This window comes from Ctenopharyngodon idella, chromosome 11 (assembly GCF_019924925.1).
Source record: "Ctenopharyngodon idella isolate HZGC_01 chromosome 11, HZGC01, whole genome shotgun sequence".
Lineage (NCBI taxonomy): Eukaryota > Metazoa > Chordata > Actinopteri > Cypriniformes > Xenocyprididae > Ctenopharyngodon > Ctenopharyngodon idella.
The window spans coordinates 28,829,213-28,848,817 of NC_067230.1; the positions used below are offsets into that span (position 1 = coordinate 28,829,213).

Genomic DNA, 19,605 nt, shown 5'->3' on the forward strand with positions numbered 1-19,605 from the left:
TAATAATAAAAAATCATATATATAATATTATTTTTATTTTTTTTTTTTTACAAAAATGACCATTCTAGGACCATTATGATTATTGGCATTGTGACATTTATTTTCATGATGTCTGTTTCGGAGAAAAATCTGCTTACTGGTTATAATGCACAAATAGCAATCTGTAATCTTAATGGTTCTAAAAATTGTCTTTATTATTTGTCTTTATATAGAATAAAAAAATTCTTATGATATTTCTGGTACATATAAAATGTATCAAATCTATTATAAATCATCCAGAAAGACCAACTCATTGCAGCGTACTGTACCATTTTCACCAAACCTCATTTTTGTCATCTTGTCTTTTTTTAATTTATTGATCTGTTGTATCTATGTCAGAGCTGACGTGTGTCATTGTGAGCGTGTTTCCTGTGCTGTTCCTGATGTCACATTAGACGTAGTTCCTTTATGATTTTTATGTTGTTGCAGTAACAGAGAGTTGCCAGAGGCCCGATTGTTAACCCGTCAGTCCGTACCCAACAGCAAACTTCTGATTTGTACAGTTTTGTGATCAAAGATAAATTTTGTACAGTTTTTAGAAAGAAAACAAATGTAAATATCAGTAAAATGTATTTTACAAAAGAAAGGTGCAAAATACAAATGAACTGTATGAAAAAAGCCATTTTGTCTCAAATTCAGGGAAATATTTTGACCACATAACTATGAATAAAAAATAAAAAAAAAACTCAATGACTTCGATATGAAGTATGACCTCATATTTCTCAGTATTCATCTACTTTTGTATTTTGTTGTATTTCATGTGTACACGACAATATCCAAACCCTGTTTTCTCAAACATATTTACTTTATTTACATCAAAGCTAAACAGCAGGTATGTACAAATAAATTATCAGCTATTATTCCTACAAACATAAATATATTTTTTTGCAAATTTAGTGCATCAGGGCCACAAAGTTTGTGCACGAGTGTTGAAAATTACACGTAAAGCGCATGAGAACACTCAGCTATGCAGGAGCATGTAAGTGTTTATTTAGACACAGTATTTCCAAAAGCACTCTGTGTTGCTGCCTCGCTTGCGGTACTGCTTCCTGCCGCCCAGGAAACGACTCAACAGCGGCTTTTCCAGCAAGACCTGAATGACAAAAATAAGTAAACATATTTAAATAAAACTTCATCACTGTCTCTTTTGACATGATGTTGAATAATGTCATGGGTTTCAATCAATCACTCACTTCTTTTACAGCTTGACTCGGGACAAATCCAGCTGTTCTGAGGCCTGTGAGGAAGAAGAATAAAGCCAGAAGAGTGAGTTACAGTCTCATCTGTGTTTTTTAAGTTACTATAATTGCTGGATCAATGTACAAAAAAGCTTTTTAATAAACACACCTTTAATAGATTAACTGTTTAATAAGGTCTCATTTGTTAACATTAGTTAGTTAATGCATGAAACAAGGTTTCTGTGCGTCTTAAAAAGGTCTTTAAAAGTCTTAAGTCAATGTTAAACAAATAAAGAGGTCTTAAATCAGAGCAGAAAGTCTTAAATTCAGAAATTCATGTCATTAAATTTTGCATGCATTGCAAAAAACAAAACAAAAAATACTGTTCTTCCTCAATATTTTTGTTCTGTTTTCCGATACAAATATCTAAACATATTTAAATCAAGATGAATTTACTTGAGATGCAAATGGAGTCAAACATGTGTCAACAAATAGAGAACAAATATGTGTCAATGAGTTTCCCTTTGAATTAAGATGATTTTCTGAGCTTTGTTGGCAGATATTTTTTAATCATAAACTCACTTCATTTTAATCAAGACTTCATATTTTATGTCATTTTGTATCTTGGTTTTAGGATCATTTGCAAAACTACTGAGGAAGAAACCTTGCAGTAAACTAACAATGCGCAATATATTTTAGTATTTACTAACCTGTTAATGTTACTTAATAAAAATGTTCATGTTAGTTCACAGTGCATTAACTAATGTTAACAGATGTGATCTTAAGAATATATTAGTGAATGTTGAGATTAACATTAGCTGTAGAAGTGTTGTTCATTGTTAGTTCATTAACTAATGTATTTTCTATTTATGTTCTGATTGGTTTGTTCCCAGCCAATTAATTTCATGTATCCATTTTCATTTTCCTTTATAACCATGACTCATCCAAATGAACGCACTATGCAAATTCTTATTCTCGCCCTCCTCCTCCCCAGCACCACCTGCCTAGATCTTAGTCTGCCAAGACTAAACCTACGTACATTCTATTTACATTAATAAAATGTTTTACAAACTATCCTGAGATTTGTCATGGCTGAACGTGAAATTGTAAAGTGTTTCTAATGTCTTCATTGTTTCTTCTACACAGCAATAAATGAATTTCTCAGATGCTTCTCCTGATGAAAAAATACCCCAGTGGAGTTTCTGATGTCTCAAATTGCGTTACGATTTGCCAAGATACTGATTTCAATATGAACTCAAACATTTCTCATCAAATTCTCCTGAAATCAAATGATCTGCCAGCTAGCTCTCCTCAGGAGAAGCATCTATGAAAAAGTAAGATCTAAGCAATGAAATTTTTAACAAAGAGCATATTTAAACCAGCTGCTCACCATCACTGCTGATGTCTCCAGTGATGAGGGACGGGTAACCGAATCCTGCGGCACTCTGGGACAGATACGCTTGTTCCGAGTAACTCAGGTCTTCTGGATTGACCGCCTGCTCCTCTTCTATAAGCACTACAGATGAACATGACAGAGAACACAACTCAGGCTTGTACCTAATCTGATCCTTAAGATTTATTTTATTGGTGTATTTTAGATTCAGTCTTATGTATTTAATCTATTCAAAGTATTTTTTTGTTTATTTCTAGGTTTAAATAAAAGAAATCTTAGATTTTCAAATGTTTGCATATATTATATTATATTATATTATATTATATTATCCAAAAGTTGGGGGTTGATAAAATTTATATTTTTGAAAGAAGCCTTTTGTGCTCACCAAGGCTGCATTTATTTGATCAAAAATGCAGTAAAAATGGTAATATTGTGAAATATTTTTACAATTTTACAAGCTGTTTTTTATTTGAATATATTTTTAAAAAATTAATTTATTCCTGTGATGCAAAGCTGAATTTTCAGCATCATTACTCCAGTCTTCAGTGTCACATGATCCTTCAGAAATCATTCTAATATGCTGATTTGCTGCTCAGAAACATTTCTGATTATTATCAATGTTGAAAACAGTTGTATTGCTTCATATTTTTGTGAAAACCATTCATTATTTTTCAGGATTATTTCATAAAATAAATTTTTTTGTATCAATATAAATGTTTTACTGATACTTTAGAACAATTTAATGCATCTTTTCTGAATAAAAGTATTCATTTATTTTGAAAAGATAAAATCTGACCTGCATTATATATTATATTAAATACTCTTATTTTATATTTTAGCACATGAAATCTTTTTTCCCCATAAATAATGGATTTTTACAGTCTTAACATTTAACAGATGCTTTTATCCCAAGTGAGTTACAGGAGGCACAATTTCCTGGAGAAACCTGAGATTTGAGCCTAAAAATCTTTCAGGTTGAATCAGTCTGTGAAGGAGAGCAGATGAGAGCACTCACCAGGCCTGGCGTAGGTCATCTCTGCCGGATGGACACCCGGATGCCCCAGCAGAGGTTCAAGGATGATAAGAAGCAGAGCAAAAAACAGAAACAGTTTACACATCATGATGACACGTAAAAAAACTCTTTCTTGTGCGACTTCAGCCAGGAGATCTCGTCTCAACGTGTCCGTTCTGTTTCTGTCCTGGACTTATATACCCTCCATCACTGGCCATGTCATCTCTTCCATCTCCATCACTGACCTCCTCTCCACCTTTTGCATATTCTGTGCTTGTAAATTCACAGAGGATAAATTAATGGATCAATAAAACTGAAAGACAGACGCGGGTCTGTGCGTCAGGGATGGGCCGCACTATTTTAGCAGCGCGGGATGTAATCCAGACGAGTTCATAAATCCCACCCGAACGCAGGTGGGAAAACGGTACTTTGTGTTAGAGCTTGCAGGATGGAGTCGGCCAGGCAAATTGCCCGCTTAATTCATTTATTTAAGAGGCTGCTAAGATTTATTTACCATGATGCCCACTGCGGTTACTCAAGTGTATCATCCTTACAACCCCTGCGGCTTCTATTTTAAGAGACTCAGAAATGGGACAGATTGGAAATGGCAGACAGAAAGAGTGACCAATATTCTTAATGGTGTAAATAAAAAAAGGTGAGAGTTATTCTGGCCTCAGAGCTGCGTGTCAATATAATTTATTAGACTGAGTGATGGACATACTGCTGACTCTGCAACCGGAACATTCTCTTTCTCTCTCCCATCCATCCATCCATTTGTCTGTCTGTCTGTGTATCTTTATATCTATCTTTATATCTATCTGTCTGTCTGTCTATCTGTCTGTCTGTCCATCGATCTATCCATCTGTCTGTCTGTCTGTCTATCTGTCTGTCGTCTGTCTGTCTATTGATCTGTCAATCCGTCTATCCGTCCGTTTGTCTATCGTCTATCTATCTGTTTGTCTGTCTATCTATCCGTCTCTCTGTCTATCGTTCTGTCAGTCTGTCTATCCATCTGTTTGTCTGTCTGTCCATCTGTCTGTCTGTCTGTCAATCTATCTCTATCTGTCTGTCTGTCAATCTATCTCTATCTGTCTGTCTGTCTGTCTATCCATCTATCTGTCTATCCATTTGTCTGTCTGTCTATCTATCATCCGTCTGTCTGTCTGTCTGTCTGTCTATCTATCTATCCTTCTGTCTGTCTCTGTCTGTCGTCTCTGTCTATCGATCCGTCTATCCGTCCGTCTGTCTGTCTATCGTCTGTCTATCTATCTGTTTGTCTGTCTGTCTATCTATCCGTCTCTCTGTCTATCGATCTGTCAGTCTGTCTGTCTGTCTATCCATCTGTCTGTCTGTCTGTCCATCTGTCTGTTTGTCTGTCTGCCTGTCTGTCTGTCTATCCATCTATTTCTATCCATCTGTCTGTCTGTCTATACATCTATCTGTCTATCCATTTGTCTGTCTGTCTGTCTGTCTATCCATCTATCTGTCTATCCATTTGTCTGTCTGTCTATCCTTCTATCTGTCTGTCTATCCGTCTATCTGTCTGTCTATCCATCCGTCTGTCTATCTATCTATCTATCTTATTTTTTTATCATCATATCATATGTCTATCATTCTATCATTCTTTCTCTCAATCCGTCGTTCTATCTATCTTTCTATCGTTCTTTCTCTCTATCTATCTGTCTGTCTGGATGATCAGTTCTATCCATTCTTTCTTTTGTTCTTTCTTTACCTAACAAACCTAACAAACTTCCTTCAGTAAAAGTGTTGGGTTGAATAGTTTACTTGCACTATCTTATCTGAAATAAATGCCTTGCTTTAATGTACAAAACATGGCATAAAATATCCATTCACCAGTTACTGTGAAGCCTTACGACTATCTTCTAATCCCTTCGTGAATTTGCTGAATAAAATAACATTTTAATGAATGTTCTTAATATTTTATTATAACTACTTTAAAAACAGTGCTGCTTCATATTTTTGTGAAATTAGGATTGTTTAATGATTATATAGTTCAGAACAGCAGCATTTATTTGAAATAGATTTTTTTGTGTACAATATATTTTTATTTTTAGTTTAGTTTTAGTCTTGTAACAATGCAAAAGCCATTACTTTCAATTTTGATCAATTTAATGCATCCTTTCTGAATAAAAGTGTTAATGTCCTTAAAAAGAAATCTTAGTGGCCTGAAGCTTTCATAGCTACTCAATGCAGAGCCATAACCTCCAGCTCCCCCTCTCTAGACCTACTGTGGGCATGATGGGTGGAGCTGCATTCCCCAACCACACCTTAACCCTACCCATAACTCTCTCCACCCATTAAACATGTTAAGCTCCACCCTTGAGCTCCAGAGAGGTGGAGCTGGAGGTCATTTGGCTCTGCAGCTCGCACCACTTGCAAAATATTGAAACAGGGTTACATGTTTGTAGACCAAAGTGAAACAATTCCTCAAAATGACCAGCAGGCGGCGCGAAAGGCTCGTGTGAAACACCACATGTTTCTCTTTGTTTTGACTGAGAACAAAAGTTGCAGCCGAACTCAAACTGTCATTGTGTGTAAGGAAAACAGCCTAAACATGAAGAATAGACGACACAGGGCTCATTCAGGAGAGAAGGTGCTCCAGTGATAGACTACAGTCATACGACACACGAATGTTTGTGTAATATTGTGTGTCACGTCTGATTCAAGCGTGTGTGTGGATGAGACGAGACTTTCACGGAGCTGCTGCGCGTGTCTGGAGTGACAGAAGAGGGTAAGTTTGTTTTTTAATCATGTTTTCTGGAGCACATTTATATTACAGTGTTTATGTTGTTCACAGTGCATGTATTAAGTCTATTTAAGTGCAACTCAACAAAATAACAAAAGAAATTTAACATGTAATTATTGTTTATATATTAAGTTGACTGTATGTGGTTCATTAATCTTAGTGAATGTAGAAACAGCAACACTAACACTGAAAGTTTGACCTAGTTTTCCATGTGAGAATACTGTAGTAGGACATTATTAAACTGGGACCAATAAATGTTCAAATCATTTTGTTTTGAGATGTAAAACCTACTTATAAATGTGTTTGGATAAAATATAGAAATCAGCTTCCCTGAATTCATGCACTTTAAGATTTCTCTGATATTACTGTACTACTGTAATGTCTTTCACAATGTATAAGACATTACAGTAGTATTGCATGTTGCTGTTATATTGTATTGCATTAATTTAAGAAGTTTGCACATTCCTTACAAGGTCATTCTAACCTGACTACTAAACCTAAATGTATTTCAACATTATATTTGATGATAATTCTGGTGAGTTGAATGGATTAGCTATATTTGTGATTTCTTGTTATTGATACACAAACATAATTTCCTAAGCTTATCAAAGTAAGATTAATGGCTCACAAACAGGAAACAAACAGGAAATAAGAACTTTGCCAACGTATTTATCCTTGACACAATATGTGCTATTGTTCCAGGATTTATGGAGATTAGATTACGGCTACTGGCATGTTATAGAAGTCGTACTGATCGCTTCCAGTGTTTTACAGTGATAAGAAATTGTAGTAGTGATACTAGCAACCTGTAAAACTATGAATGTCAGTTATGTTTGTTTGATGCCACAGGTTTCTTCAGAACATCATGAGACTGTGAGCTCAGTGTGGAATCAGTTATGGCGGAAATCGACATCGACAAATCTCACCTGCCCGGTGTTTATGACGGTATGGGTTTTTCTGTTTTGCATCTTTAATTCTTTTGCTCTCTCCTCAGGTATGCACGTTAAAAGTGTAATTTTATTTGAACAGAGAACTATAAAAAAGTGTTTTAAAATATGTTCCATGTTGCAATGTTGTTGTTAACTCTTTCACCGCCATTGACGGAATTTTCTGGTGTTGTGCTGAATTTCGACCCCCTGCCAGTAGAAGGTGTGGGGTTAGGAGTAGGGGTGGGGTTAAGAATAGGCAATCAAATGGTGACTTCAACGAGGGGGGGGAATAATTTTGCAGTGTGTCGAAATTCGGCAAACAACACTGGCAATCCATGTTTTCACTAGGGGGCGCCATTACGCATCTTCTGAAAGAGTACAGAGTCTCCGGATCCAAAAACAATCTAAAAAGAAGCAGAAGCAAGCAATAGAAGCATTTTACTAATGTGACCATCAAACATTGAACAGCAGCATATAAATCAAAACTGCCTAACGCTACCGAATTAAATGTCGACCCAGGAATCAGACTATGCAAGTTTTGGGGGTGTTGAAGGACTCAATCTACTATGTTTTAATCATCATACTGAATCTGATCCGGACAAAGTCTTTGAGAAAAACACGATTTTCTAAGCTTTCTGTTCAAAATGTTGCTTTTTTATTAAATTTGCCCCGCATTCAAGTGTTAAAAAAAGAAGAATGCATGAAGCTAGAATCTCTGTATATAGTTCAGATATTCAAACAACAAAATATTCCATGGCCCATGAAAGTTTTGTGAAAATGATCAAAAATGTTGTCAAAACAATCCCCGTTCACAAGGATCCGCGAAAATGATTAAAAACGAAATGCTGTATTCTGCTGCCAGGCCAGTAGATGGCGATGTCACTTTTAGACTGAACATGTAACACGCATGACGTCACCATTTTAAGAAATTCGTGTTTCTGTTGTTTACATTGGTACGTTTTCAAAAACTTGCACTTTAAAACGTTTTCAAGCCCCCAAAACGCCGTTATCGTGTAAATGAATGGACAAAACGTACAAAAAGTTTTCAGTTTTTAGTTGAAAACGGTGTTGAAAACAGACCCTAAAATGATTAAAAATCATTATTGTTAATTGAAATAAAGCCTACATAAATATTAGATGAAAAACTTATGAAAAAACTTGACCATGGCAACTAACTGAAATGCAAAAGTTTAGGTTGAAGTACTAAAATTACTAACAAAAAATTGTAAAAAAAAAAAAAATAATAATAATAATTAAGCTTAATAGAAATATTTTAAAAACTAATAAGAATGACAAAAGTACATAAAAATACTAAAATTAAAAAAAGCAAATAAAAAATGATAAATACTATAATAGTATATAAATAATTTAAAATAACAATCAATCTATGTAAATGCATCATGTAAATCTAAAATGATTAATCCGCTAACTGTTCTTCATCTCAGCTACTGCATGCAGGAAGAAAATGCTCTTGCAAAAGCTTTTTATTCACAGCAAACTTACATGTAATTATCCATAATCTTTCAGTTTAGTAAAATAAAAAGTATTCAAAGAAGAAAATTAAGGTAAAAACTTTTGAATGCTTAATCAGCAGCTGGTTAATATTCCTGTGCAGGTTTGCTGTTGTCTCAGATGTGGTTTGGCAGAGCTGCTGTTGTGTGTTGTAGGAGATGAGATCAGCATTCAGGAATGTGATGTGAGACCGGGACAGATCGAGTGAGCCAGAGTTGTGTGGTGCTGATAAGAGCTGGAGAGCGTCTGCACACTCATGCTCTTTATCTGCCCTGGATGAGCTCAAGAGCTTCCCAGCGTTCCTGTTTCTTAAACAGGATTTAGGTTGAGATTCCAATCTTCTCCCGTTTTGGCCTAAAGCTGGAGGCAGGAAAGAGGTGTGAAGAGTTCAAGTGCAGGAGAATTTAGATCAGTTTACATCAAAAATCTATAAACAAGAAGAAGGCAGAAGAAACAGGGAAGTGCTCTTTGGTTGTTCATATAAACTTATGCACGGCCTAGAAAGCAGACAGACTGTCTGTGCATGAAACGGGACGCTATATAAACACCTACCCAGTGAGATGCCTACCCATAATGCATTTTAAGGCCTTATATTCGCTCCTGAAACTCACTGGGTTTTAAAGCAGAGCTTCTGACCTGTTTCTCTGAGTTCATGTGTGAACCTCCCTTAACTTCGCTGTCGGATATTTATAGCTTCTGCTTCTGCTTCGGCTCCTCGAGCCAAATATAGACAAAGAACTGCAGGAGAAAGTGAGTTATTGGGAGAGGAGAGCAACATACAGGAAAAGACGAGCGATAAACGCTTGATAGTTTCATGCAGGGGTCCCGATTACTGTCTTTTCTCTCTTTTCTTTGTTTCTGTGGACTCTGAATAGCACCATCTGTTTGTCCCCGGGGGCCTCCGCTCAGCTGAGGGGGTCAAACAAATGGGACAGACCATTGTCTTATCCCAACAAATGCACCCTTAAAGGATTAGTTCACTGCAGAATTAAAATTTCCTGATAATTTACTCACCCCCATGTCATCCAAGATGTTTCTTCAGTCAAAAAAAATTAAAGTTTTTGAGAAAAACATTCCAGGATTTTTCTCCATATAGTGGACTTCAACAGGGACCAACGGGTTGAAGATCCAAATTGCAGTTTCAGTGCAGCTTCAAAGGGCTCTACACAATCCCAGATGAGGAATAAGGGTCTTATCTAGTGAAATGATTGGTCATTTTCTAGAAAATATATACTTTTTAACCACAAATGCTCGTCTTGCACTGCGATGCGATGAGCCACGCATTATGTAATCACGTTTGAAAGGTCACGCGTCATGTAGGCAAGTACCGATCCAGTGTTTACAAAGCAAATGTGCAAAGACTAAGTCAAACGCCCTTTACAAAAAAGGTAAAACACAACGTTGGATGGAGTTTTTTGCCCTACCGCGGTACTTGCACCTACATCATGACCTTTCCAATGTGATTACGTAATGCGTGACGCATCGCAGAGCAGTGCAAGACAAGTATTTGTGGTTAAAAAGTATATAATATTTATTTTTTTAGAAAATGACCGATTGTTTCACTGGATAAGACCCTTATTCCTTGTCTGGGATCATGTAGAGCTCTTTGAAGCTGCACTGAAACTGCAATTTGGACCTTCAAGCTGTTGAAGTCCACTATATGAAGAAAAATCCTGGAATGTTTTCCGCAAAAACCTTAATTTCTTTTTGACTGAAGAAAGAAAGACATGAACATCTTGGATGACATGGGGGTGAGTAAATTATCAGGAAATTTGAATTCTGAAATGAACTAATCCTTTAACCACCCTTCATTGTCTTCTGTCTCTTTTAAAGGGCTGACATTATTTATTCTTACACCTCATGAACATCTATTCTAACAAAATTAGAATTTTTCACTCTATGTGGCGCCAATTTCTTTGGCTGTCAGAAATATTTGATTTTAAAGCAAAAATATAATGCAGCATCCGAAATCGAATATTTCCCTACTATATAGTATGCGAAAAACAGTATGCCAAAAGAGTAGCATTGTCCGAATACTTTGAAGGCAGAGTAGATGACCAACTACTCTGAAGTGTGCATTCAACGGACACTTTACTATCCCATGAGGCCATGGGAGAGGATTTATGAATGGCAGTGAAGAGACCCAACTGATGGTGGTAGGTCACGTGACAGTAACAACATGGTGGATGTACATCCGATTTTCATTCATTCTACCCATATTCATAATAAATACTAATACTTTAATTCAAGAAGGATCATTAAATTGATCAAAAGTGACAGTAAAGACACTTTTGAACTTTCTATTCATCAAAGAATCTTAAAAAAATATATCACGCTTCCCACAAAAATATTAAACAGCACAACTCTTTTTTAACATTGATAATAATCATAAATGTTTCTTGAGCAGCAAATAATCATATTAGAATGATTTCTGAAGGATCATGTGACTCTAAAGACTGGAGTAATGATGCTGAAAATTCAGCTTTGCATCACAGGAATAAATTACATTTTAAAATATATTCACATAAAAAACAGTTCATTAAAATTGTAATAATATTTCACAATATTACTGTTTTACAATATTTTTTATAAAATAAATGCAGCCTTAGCGAGCATAAAAAACATTACGGACCACAAACTTTTTAACATTAAGTGTTTGACCACTTTAATGACTCTTTAACATGTTTGGAAAAACATCCTTGCAGCTTTTTTAGGATTCAGGTCAAAGTCATTGAATTTTATTTCCATAACTATTGTTACTTTTTTCCTCATCCTCACAGCTGTGATAAAATCTAACATGGTACCAATCAGTGACAGTGTTTGAATCAATCATCCATGTTCATGTCTGCATTCAAAGGCATCAAAGCTGTTTCCATTTCTTTCAGGAATTGCACGTCACTATTTCTGGTTTAAAACCGGTTCTAATTTTAACTTGCACAACATTGACTCTTGTTATGCACAAAAACCCTTTTCATGGCATTTAGTTTAACTATGAGTATGCCAACCTTTATGAAACAAGCTTCTGTCCTGAGAGTGCCCATGTCAGCTTTTCCATTCCGGATCAGGGTGGAGGTGCTGCAGAACCAACAGGGGTTTTTCCTAACTTTTTTTTTTTTTTTTTTTAAATCCATCTGTTCTGGTTGAGCACCAGTGCTGTTTACTAACAGAAAAGCATGACGGACTGATCTTCACCACACATAGAATGAGCTCACACGCGTGTGTGTATGTGCTTCATGGCAGTAGACAGAGTTTGACAAACGGACGCAGACGCATCTTTAAAAACGGTAAATCCAATGCAGAATAACACAACTTGAGACTAGGACTTTAAGGATAGCTGAGTTGTTTATAGAATCTTGCATGTGTCTGATTGTTAGTTGCAATGCATAGCTGTGTTATGTTGTCATATGCTTTAATATGTCTTTAAAAGTGCTACAGCTCCGACAGATCTGTAATTAGACGGACTGTCTTTAATAATGGAGTGTCAGATTTTATGACTCTGATGTTTAACATGCTTGTGCGATAGTTCATGAGCTTTTATTAGCTCACTGATTTTTCCACACGAGATAGAGAGAGACGGAGGGTTGTTATATTATGTGTTTAATGTGCAGGGTTTTATTTGACCTTCAGCAGAGCCTGTTGTGTGTTTGCTTGGATGTCTTTCTTCAGGTTTCTATTGTTTAATAGTCGTTAATAGTCGTTCAGTGGCATTCGAGTGAGCTGTTTTGGCCGATCACATTGACACACCTCTCTAAGCTTATTGGGCATTATGTGCTTTTCCTCTGAGCCATTGTGTAAAAGTTGTTGACCCAGTTGGCTTGGCAGTAGTTTTCCTGTTTGGGCCTCAGCGTGGCATTATTAGTAGAGCGGAGACAGAGATGGACCGAAACATAAACCGGTCCGAGAGAATAAATTGCATGCGCTGATAACGTTGTTTATTGGCACAAACTGTCAAGCAGGTAAATTATTGTACAAATACGTCACTCAAGAATAAGACTAATTTGCACAATATCTTGCAGGCGGTTCTGAGTGATAAGTTACCAAGATAGACTTTACAGCATCACTGCAATCCTAACACCAAATCAGATTTATTAAAATGGCGAGTGTTTTAAAGGGGTCCTTGATTATGATTTCACTTTTTTAACTTTAGTTAGTGTGTAATGTTGCTGTTTGAGCATAAACAGTATCTGCAAAGTTACAACGCTCAAAGTTCAATGCAAAGTGAGATATTTTCTTTTACAGAAATCACTTTTTAAGGACTACAACGAACGGCTGGTAGGGGCTACAATGAGCTTCTCCTCAGTTTGGTGACATCACAAACCCCAAAATTTACATGAACTCTGCCCCCGAGAACACACGACAAAGGGGGTGAGGCCAAGTTGGGCTACTTTAGAGAAGAGGAAGAGTTGTTGTAGTAGAGTGTTGTTACCATACCGTCATTTTACGCCGGACTGCTTCACAAACAAGGGTCAATTCAATGCTGGATTTGCACAAAAGATTAACATGACGGCACATGCTGGTCGATGAGTTGAATCAACTCCACAGCAACTACATAAATTTATCCACTAACCATTCAGAAACGTCCAGTTTCATTCTAAAAGTTGTAACTTCTTCCTGAATCTCTTCATCAGTGTTCGACTCCGGTTTGAACAATGTAAGGCTGAACACCGTTACTGACAATCCTCATTTTGGCTGCGTGAGATTCTCCAGCTTTGTTGTTGTTGAGCAACTGAAGCGTGAGCTGTTGAAGCTCTGCCCTCTTCTGGAAAGGGGGCCGGGAGCAGCAGCTCATTTGCATTTAAAGGGACACACACAAAAACGGTGTGTTTTTGCTCAAACCCAAATAGGGGCAAATTTGACAAGCTATAATAAATGATCTGTGGGGTATTTTGAGCTGAAACTTCACAGACACATTCTGGGGACACCAGAGACGTATATTACATCTTGTAAAAGTGGCATTATTGGTCCCCTTTAAATTATACCACATGTTATGGTTGGCATGCTCTTCTCCATCATTTGATCATCATTTGATTTATTACTACTGCCATGATCAGAGATATTTTACTAGTATTTATATACTATTATGGCGTTTATTAATATTTTGAATTATCTTTTGTTTTTATATGCGAATGTCAGTGTAGCATTTTTTTTTCTTTTTTTTTCATTTCTATTTAGCTGTAATTTTTTTTTTCAGCTTTAGTAATTTTAGTGCTTAAACTTATTTTAATTCAGTAAGTTGTCAAAGGCAACTTCATCTAATATATATATATATATATATATATATATTATGATCTTTCTGCTTCATTTCAATTATCAAAAACAATTTGTATTAGTTTTACTCAACAATAACAACAATAACAACCCTGGCCGTGATGAATATATACAAAAGCCCTGCTTTAAGCTGGTTGTAATTTTATTTTTGCCAGGGAAATAGTGCAGACTTTTCTTAAATAAAGGTATTTGGAATTATTTCAGTTTAGCACTGAAAAGAATGACAGTGACTTAAACACATTTTGCAGAATTTGCAGCACATTCAGAGCCTGCTTAACTCTTTAGTGACTTCACTCCTCATGTGAAATGATGGACTAAATTAGAATAAAATGTTTATAAACTGGATATTTCTAGCTCAAAAAAACATGTGTAAAATTAAATTGCACCAATTAGACTACATTTCATATCAATGAATCATTTTACTTAATGAGAGAATTTATTATTCAAATGAATCTATTGAACATTAGTATCAGCTACATTGCTGTTGTCCTGTGTTATAAAGATAACAGTAATTTTACTGTAGCAAAATCACTATAATGAACCCTTAATGACCTGTTAATTTAGTTTACACTCCTTCCTATATTTTTGTGTTTTCCCCCCGCAGTGTGCCAGTGTTTCTCTGTGTTAGAGGACGGAGCTCTGGCTCACAGTCTTCAAGAGCAGGAAAGTGAGTATAAGGATCTACTTCCTGTAATCTTGCTCATCCTTCCTTATTTTACTGGGTTAAAATAGGCCATGAACCTGATTCAACTTTTTTATCTCAGTTGAGCAGTTTTACAGCTCCAACATCCAGAAGAACCAGGCGGTGCAGAATGATGTTCGTTTGGCCCGGAGGCTGCAGGAGGAAGAGGAACAGCGAGCGGATCTCCGCCGAGACCTTCGGCAGCTGTAAGCATCGTCAGGCCTCGACACGCGCCCCGAATTACTCAGTCAGCACCACCACAAAACCACAGACATTTAGGATATGCAAATGACTTTGTGGAAAACAGATGACTTGACTCATTCTTGTTGGATAACTTGATTAGTTTGTATATTGTGTGAGTTAAAAAAAAATAAAAATAAAAAACACACAGGAAAAAATTTTTGGATTCAGAGTAAAATCAGCCTGACAAGACTCAGTAGAGTTGCTTTTTTTCACTTGGTGCATGGACTTGTTTAGGGTTTTTATGTATGTATTTTAAATATGTAATTTATTACTGTGATCAAAGCTGTATTTTCAGCATCATTACTCCAGTCTTCAGCATCACATGATCCTTCAGAAATCATTCTAATATGCTGATTTGCTGTTTAAGGAACATTTATTATTATTATCAATGATGAAAACAGTTGTGCAGGATTCTTTGATGAATAGAAAGTTCAAAAGAACAACATTTATTTGAAATAGAAGCCTTTTGTATCATTATAAATGCTATTACTGTCACTTTTGATCAATTAAATACATCATTTGCTGAATAAAAGTATTAATTACTTACTGACTGCACACTTTTGAATGCTAGTGTACATGATATTGCAACCGGCACAAAAGAGGAAAGCAAAAAGCATATATTATAAATATCAAATCATATATTGAATCATTAATACAGTCTCTCTCATTTGCAGGGAGGAAGAGGACTGCAGATATGCACAGATGATTCAGGAAGAGCTCCAGAGGTGTGCCGAGGAGGCCAGGAGGCGAGAGGAAGAGGATGAGGTGTGTTTCATCAACACCTGACAAAGATAAAACCTAAAAAGCCGGACTGTAAAACTAGATTCTTACATTATTTGAAGAAAATCGAGTGGTGTTTGCCCATGCAGATCCCACTGACATGATGCTAGGGTGTTTTGGTTGGTTTTCAGGATGTTGTTATTGGTATTCCACTTGGGAATTCTAACTAAGTGGTTCCTTACTGTTAATAGTGACACTGAATAACATTTATGTAGCCTTGATTTCCTATATAGATTTTATGTAGCCATGCCTCTTTTCAGCACTGCGCTCGTTGTGTTCTGTCTTCTGGTTTGTATTTCCACAGCATGAAGGTAAGATCTTACATCCGCTTCAATGCTCATGATAACTTTCGGTAACTCTACAATAAGTAAATCCACTTCACCAGCTAATTACTCTTTAACAGCAATGCCATAGAAAAATACAGAGCGACTGCAACAACAGAAGTTCAAATACAAAATTCTAAAGATGGCTGCATGCTTGATTCTCTGCCGCATAAGGTCTATAAATATGTGTTCTAATATTTTGTAGCCATGATTATGATTATCAGTGTCAGGGATAATGCATTACAGGTAACACGAGTTACGTAATCAGATTACTTTTTTCAAGTAACTAGTAAAGTAACGCATTATTTTTAAATTTACAACAAAATATCTGAGTTACTTTTTCAAATAAGTAACTCAAGTTACTTTGTTTTCCCATTTATTGACTGACAGCTCTCCTGTTCCCATGTTGAGAGAAATCATGAGTACAGAGGTGATGTGTGCGCTTTGTGTAAACATGATGCTTATTCTAGACTAGTTCTAGACTAAATTTGAGCATATATTTACTCATTTATTTCTTCTCCTGTACCGTATTCTTCTGTACTCCAGAATGGCAGCACAGCTGAAAGGTTTGATTATTTGAGCTGCGCCCTCTACTGTACAGGCGTGAATTTGCATTTCCTTCAGCCTGAGGCTTATTTATTTCACTTTTGATGTGAAAGGGCCCTTCACATTTGACAAAAATAGAACTTTTTTTGTTGTTATAAAAACAAAAAAATCAGACATAAACACGCAAAAGTAACATAACACATTACTTTTCATAAAAAGTAACTAAGTAATGCAATTAGTTACTTTTTTAAGGAGTGACACAATATTGTAATGCATTACTTTTTTTCCCCAACACTGATGATTATCAGATGTTTGGTATCATAAATGTTGCTTCTTTAGCTCAAATAATGCTAAAAACCTGGTCCATGCTCATTCTAGGATTAAAAAACAGGCAACGTCTCTATCAGAAAGATGATTTGGCACCATATCGAACCACAAAACATTCACCATATTGAACATTGTGTTTTTCCTATTCATTTCTATACAAATGGCAAGTTCCAAAAAAAGTGTTTTGTTCATTGCTCTGTTGTTAATTATCTGTCCACTCATGTTAAGCTGATTAAAACACCTGTGTGAGGTGGCGGTTGTGTAGAGATGCTTTTGCAGAGAACAATAAAGAACATAAAAGATACAAGAGACTGACAAGACTGAGGCCCAGATCTTGCACTCTGATATCCACTGGCTTCAAGTATTCTTTTGTGTCCTTTATTTAGCTGTTGGGCGACATTTCTGTCGCCTAAAGGAGCAGCTTTGTCATCATTGTTGTCAGGAGTGGTTTTTGAAAGTGTTCCCATGGTGATGTCTGCGGCGTTTCCGGGGTGATGAGTGGTTTGTTACTGAGGAGGTGGACCGCTCATCTGGGAGGCCACGTCCCGCTTGATGAACAGTGAGGTTCTGTATTTGTGGAAAGTCTATTTACAAGAGGCTTTCTGAGGCCATCTGTCTGGAGCCCTGTATTCCGCCCTTTGGAAAAATTGAGGAAGTAATGGTCTATACTAGTACTTGGACTCATTTAAAGAGACATTAGCTTTGTTTCCATCCAAAGTTGCAAATTTAACTTATGCACAAAATTGGAATGTGGCATAAAACATTTGGGAATAAAGCACCGTTTCCATCCCATGTGTGCAAGACAACAAAAGCGTCACTTCCTGGGAAATTGGCACAAAATATCTGTAATAAATATGAAAGCTGTTGCACTGTGGTGCTTTTTTCGCACATCATAAATGACCTGTGCTTTGCATGCGGATGAAACGCAATCTTATGAAAGAGTTCCAGGAGGTCATTATTCCCAACCATTTTGATGACAGACTTTGGCTCTGAATTTTGCATTTCAGAATGGCCAAAACAACATTTGTGATGCTGTGCAATGCGATTGGTCCACTGGTTAGTCTAGTTATCCAATCACATTATCTGTTGAGGCAGTTTTTTTGTTGCACATCAAGGGATCTATTCGGTAAATGTGTTTCCATCATAGTTTATGCACGCCTTCTTATGGGATCAAAAAAATGATCTGCCTCAATTGAGCACTCAGTTGAATTTATGCGCATCTTGCTGTTTCCATAAAGCATTTTTTTATGCAATATCCCAAAATTTGCAATAAATAGGTGGATAGAAGCACAGCTACAGTGACTGAAATGTAGTTGGCTTCAATATTTTGTATTTAATGCAATTAAAAAAATGGAAAATTAATGATTTTGTCTGAAGGTAACCAGATTTCTGTAATGGAAACTGGGGATATTTCCTAGTTCAGTGGTCAGAATATCACTGAAATCTCAATTGTTATTGTTTTTGTATTTTAAAAAATGGAGAAAATCCATTTTTGTATGGTTTTGTTTTTTAATATTTCCAGGTTCTATGAACTATTATTATAATTAATAATTATTATCATTTTTAAGAGACATAGTGATGCATGAAATGTATTTGGCTTTGCTATTTTTCATTGAATGCAATGAAAACGTGAAAATTAACGATTTTGTCCACTAGTTCCAGATTTAGAAACTTTAGGAACACAAACCTCCTGCTGTTGCCTTTAATCTCACTTGTTGCAATATTAATAATATTTTTTTACATGAAGTTGACCAGATTTTAAAAAACAAAACAAAATTAAAAAAAAAAAAAAAACATAAATAAAATTACAAAATAAAAATAAATAAATATAAAAATATAACAAATATTTTTAACATTTTTAATTGTATTTAATATATTTTCATTTTCACAATCTGTGAATATACTGTATACAGTAATAACAACCTTTCAAATGTTATTTTATGTTTGTGCTTTTAGGCTCATTTTAAGGACAAATATGTGCTTTCTGCAAATGTAATTGTCACAAGTGTAATTGTTTAGTTGATTTTTGAAAACTTTTAAGTTATTTTTTTATTTTTTTTTTTTTTTTAACGATTGCTCTGGAAAACCAGTAGTCTTCTTTGGTTGTGTATTTTTGCAGTTTATTTGTAAGCTGTTTTAAACTTGCTGTAAAACGGGGTCATTTCCGGGGATAGGACACCAAGAACTGAGACAGGCTTACAGAAAATGGCAATGTCTTGTGTTGTTTTTGTGTTTTGTTTTGGTTTGCAGCCTCTGTGACTCAACCAAAGAGAACGTCCATCAGCACCTGCTCTGTTTGTTAACTCGGGGTGTTTTTTTCCCTAGTATGTGCTGTAGTCGTTCTACATGAACACCTGGTGTTGACTGTCCTTTCTGCCTAACGGTGACATTATTAGACTGCAAACAGAGCAGTTGAGTGAGGTAGAAAAGATTTGTACTGGTAATTGACTTTCTGTATTTCTGCCAGCCTGTAAACAAAGTCCAGCAGTGTGAATGTCCAGTGGAGCTGTAGCCTTTTCTTATTCTGGGTGTAAAATCAGATTTCCAGTAATGGCTAAATGTATCCATCTGTATCTTGGCAGTGTCTCGTTGTTCTTATAACTGCT

The 19,605-nt window shown here is 35.9% G+C and overlaps 2 protein-coding genes across 7 annotated transcripts in view; one reads left to right on the forward strand and one right to left on the reverse strand.

Annotated features, from left to right (window-relative positions):
- Window positions 1-322: 322 nt before the first annotated feature.
- Window positions 323-3,762, reverse strand: uts2b (urotensin 2, beta). The gene is made up of 4 exons (XM_051912295.1): window positions 3,626-3,762; window positions 2,608-2,733; window positions 1,233-1,276; window positions 323-1,132 (listed from the first exon to the last, which is right to left on the reverse strand). The coding sequence occupies exons 1-4, from the start codon at window positions 3,729-3,731 to the stop codon at window positions 1,031-1,033; spliced, it is 378 nt and encodes a 125-aa protein (XP_051768255.1). The 5' UTR covers window positions 3,732-3,762; the 3' UTR covers window positions 323-1,030.
- A 2,362-nt stretch (window positions 3,763-6,124) lies between these two features.
- The window catches only part of ccdc50b (coiled-coil domain containing 50b), a 24,823-nt gene continuing 11,342 nt past the window's right edge, over window positions 6,125-19,605 (forward strand). For 3 of the 6 annotated variants that reach the window (XM_051912289.1, XM_051912290.1, XM_051912292.1), the window contains exons 1-5: window positions 6,125-6,374; window positions 7,239-7,334; window positions 14,703-14,765; window positions 14,863-14,986; window positions 15,698-15,788. In XM_051912289.1, coding sequence (XP_051768249.1) covers window positions 7,286-7,334; window positions 14,703-14,765; window positions 14,863-14,986; window positions 15,698-15,788 — 327 coding nt within the window. In that variant the 5' untranslated portion in view covers window positions 6,125-6,374; window positions 7,239-7,285. Of the gene's footprint in view, window positions 6,375-7,238; window positions 7,335-11,868; window positions 12,115-14,702; window positions 14,766-14,862; window positions 14,987-15,697; window positions 15,789-19,605 lie in introns of those variants that run through there. The other 3 variants (XM_051912286.1, XM_051912288.1, XM_051912287.1) reach the window with 2 other exon arrangements.

Coding starts and splice junctions, on each gene's coding strand:
- uts2b (XM_051912295.1), bottom strand. CDS start 3,731: ATGATGTGTAAACTGTTTCTGTTTTTTGCTCTGCTTCTTATCATCCTT. Junction 2,734..3,625: donor GATGACCTACGCCAGGCCTG/GTGAGTGCTCTC, acceptor GTTCATCTGTAG/TGCTTATAGAAGAGGAGCAG. Junction 1,277..2,607: donor TGGAGACATCAGCAGTGATG/GTGAGCAGCTGG, acceptor TCTTCCTCACAG/GCCTCAGAACAGCTGGATTT.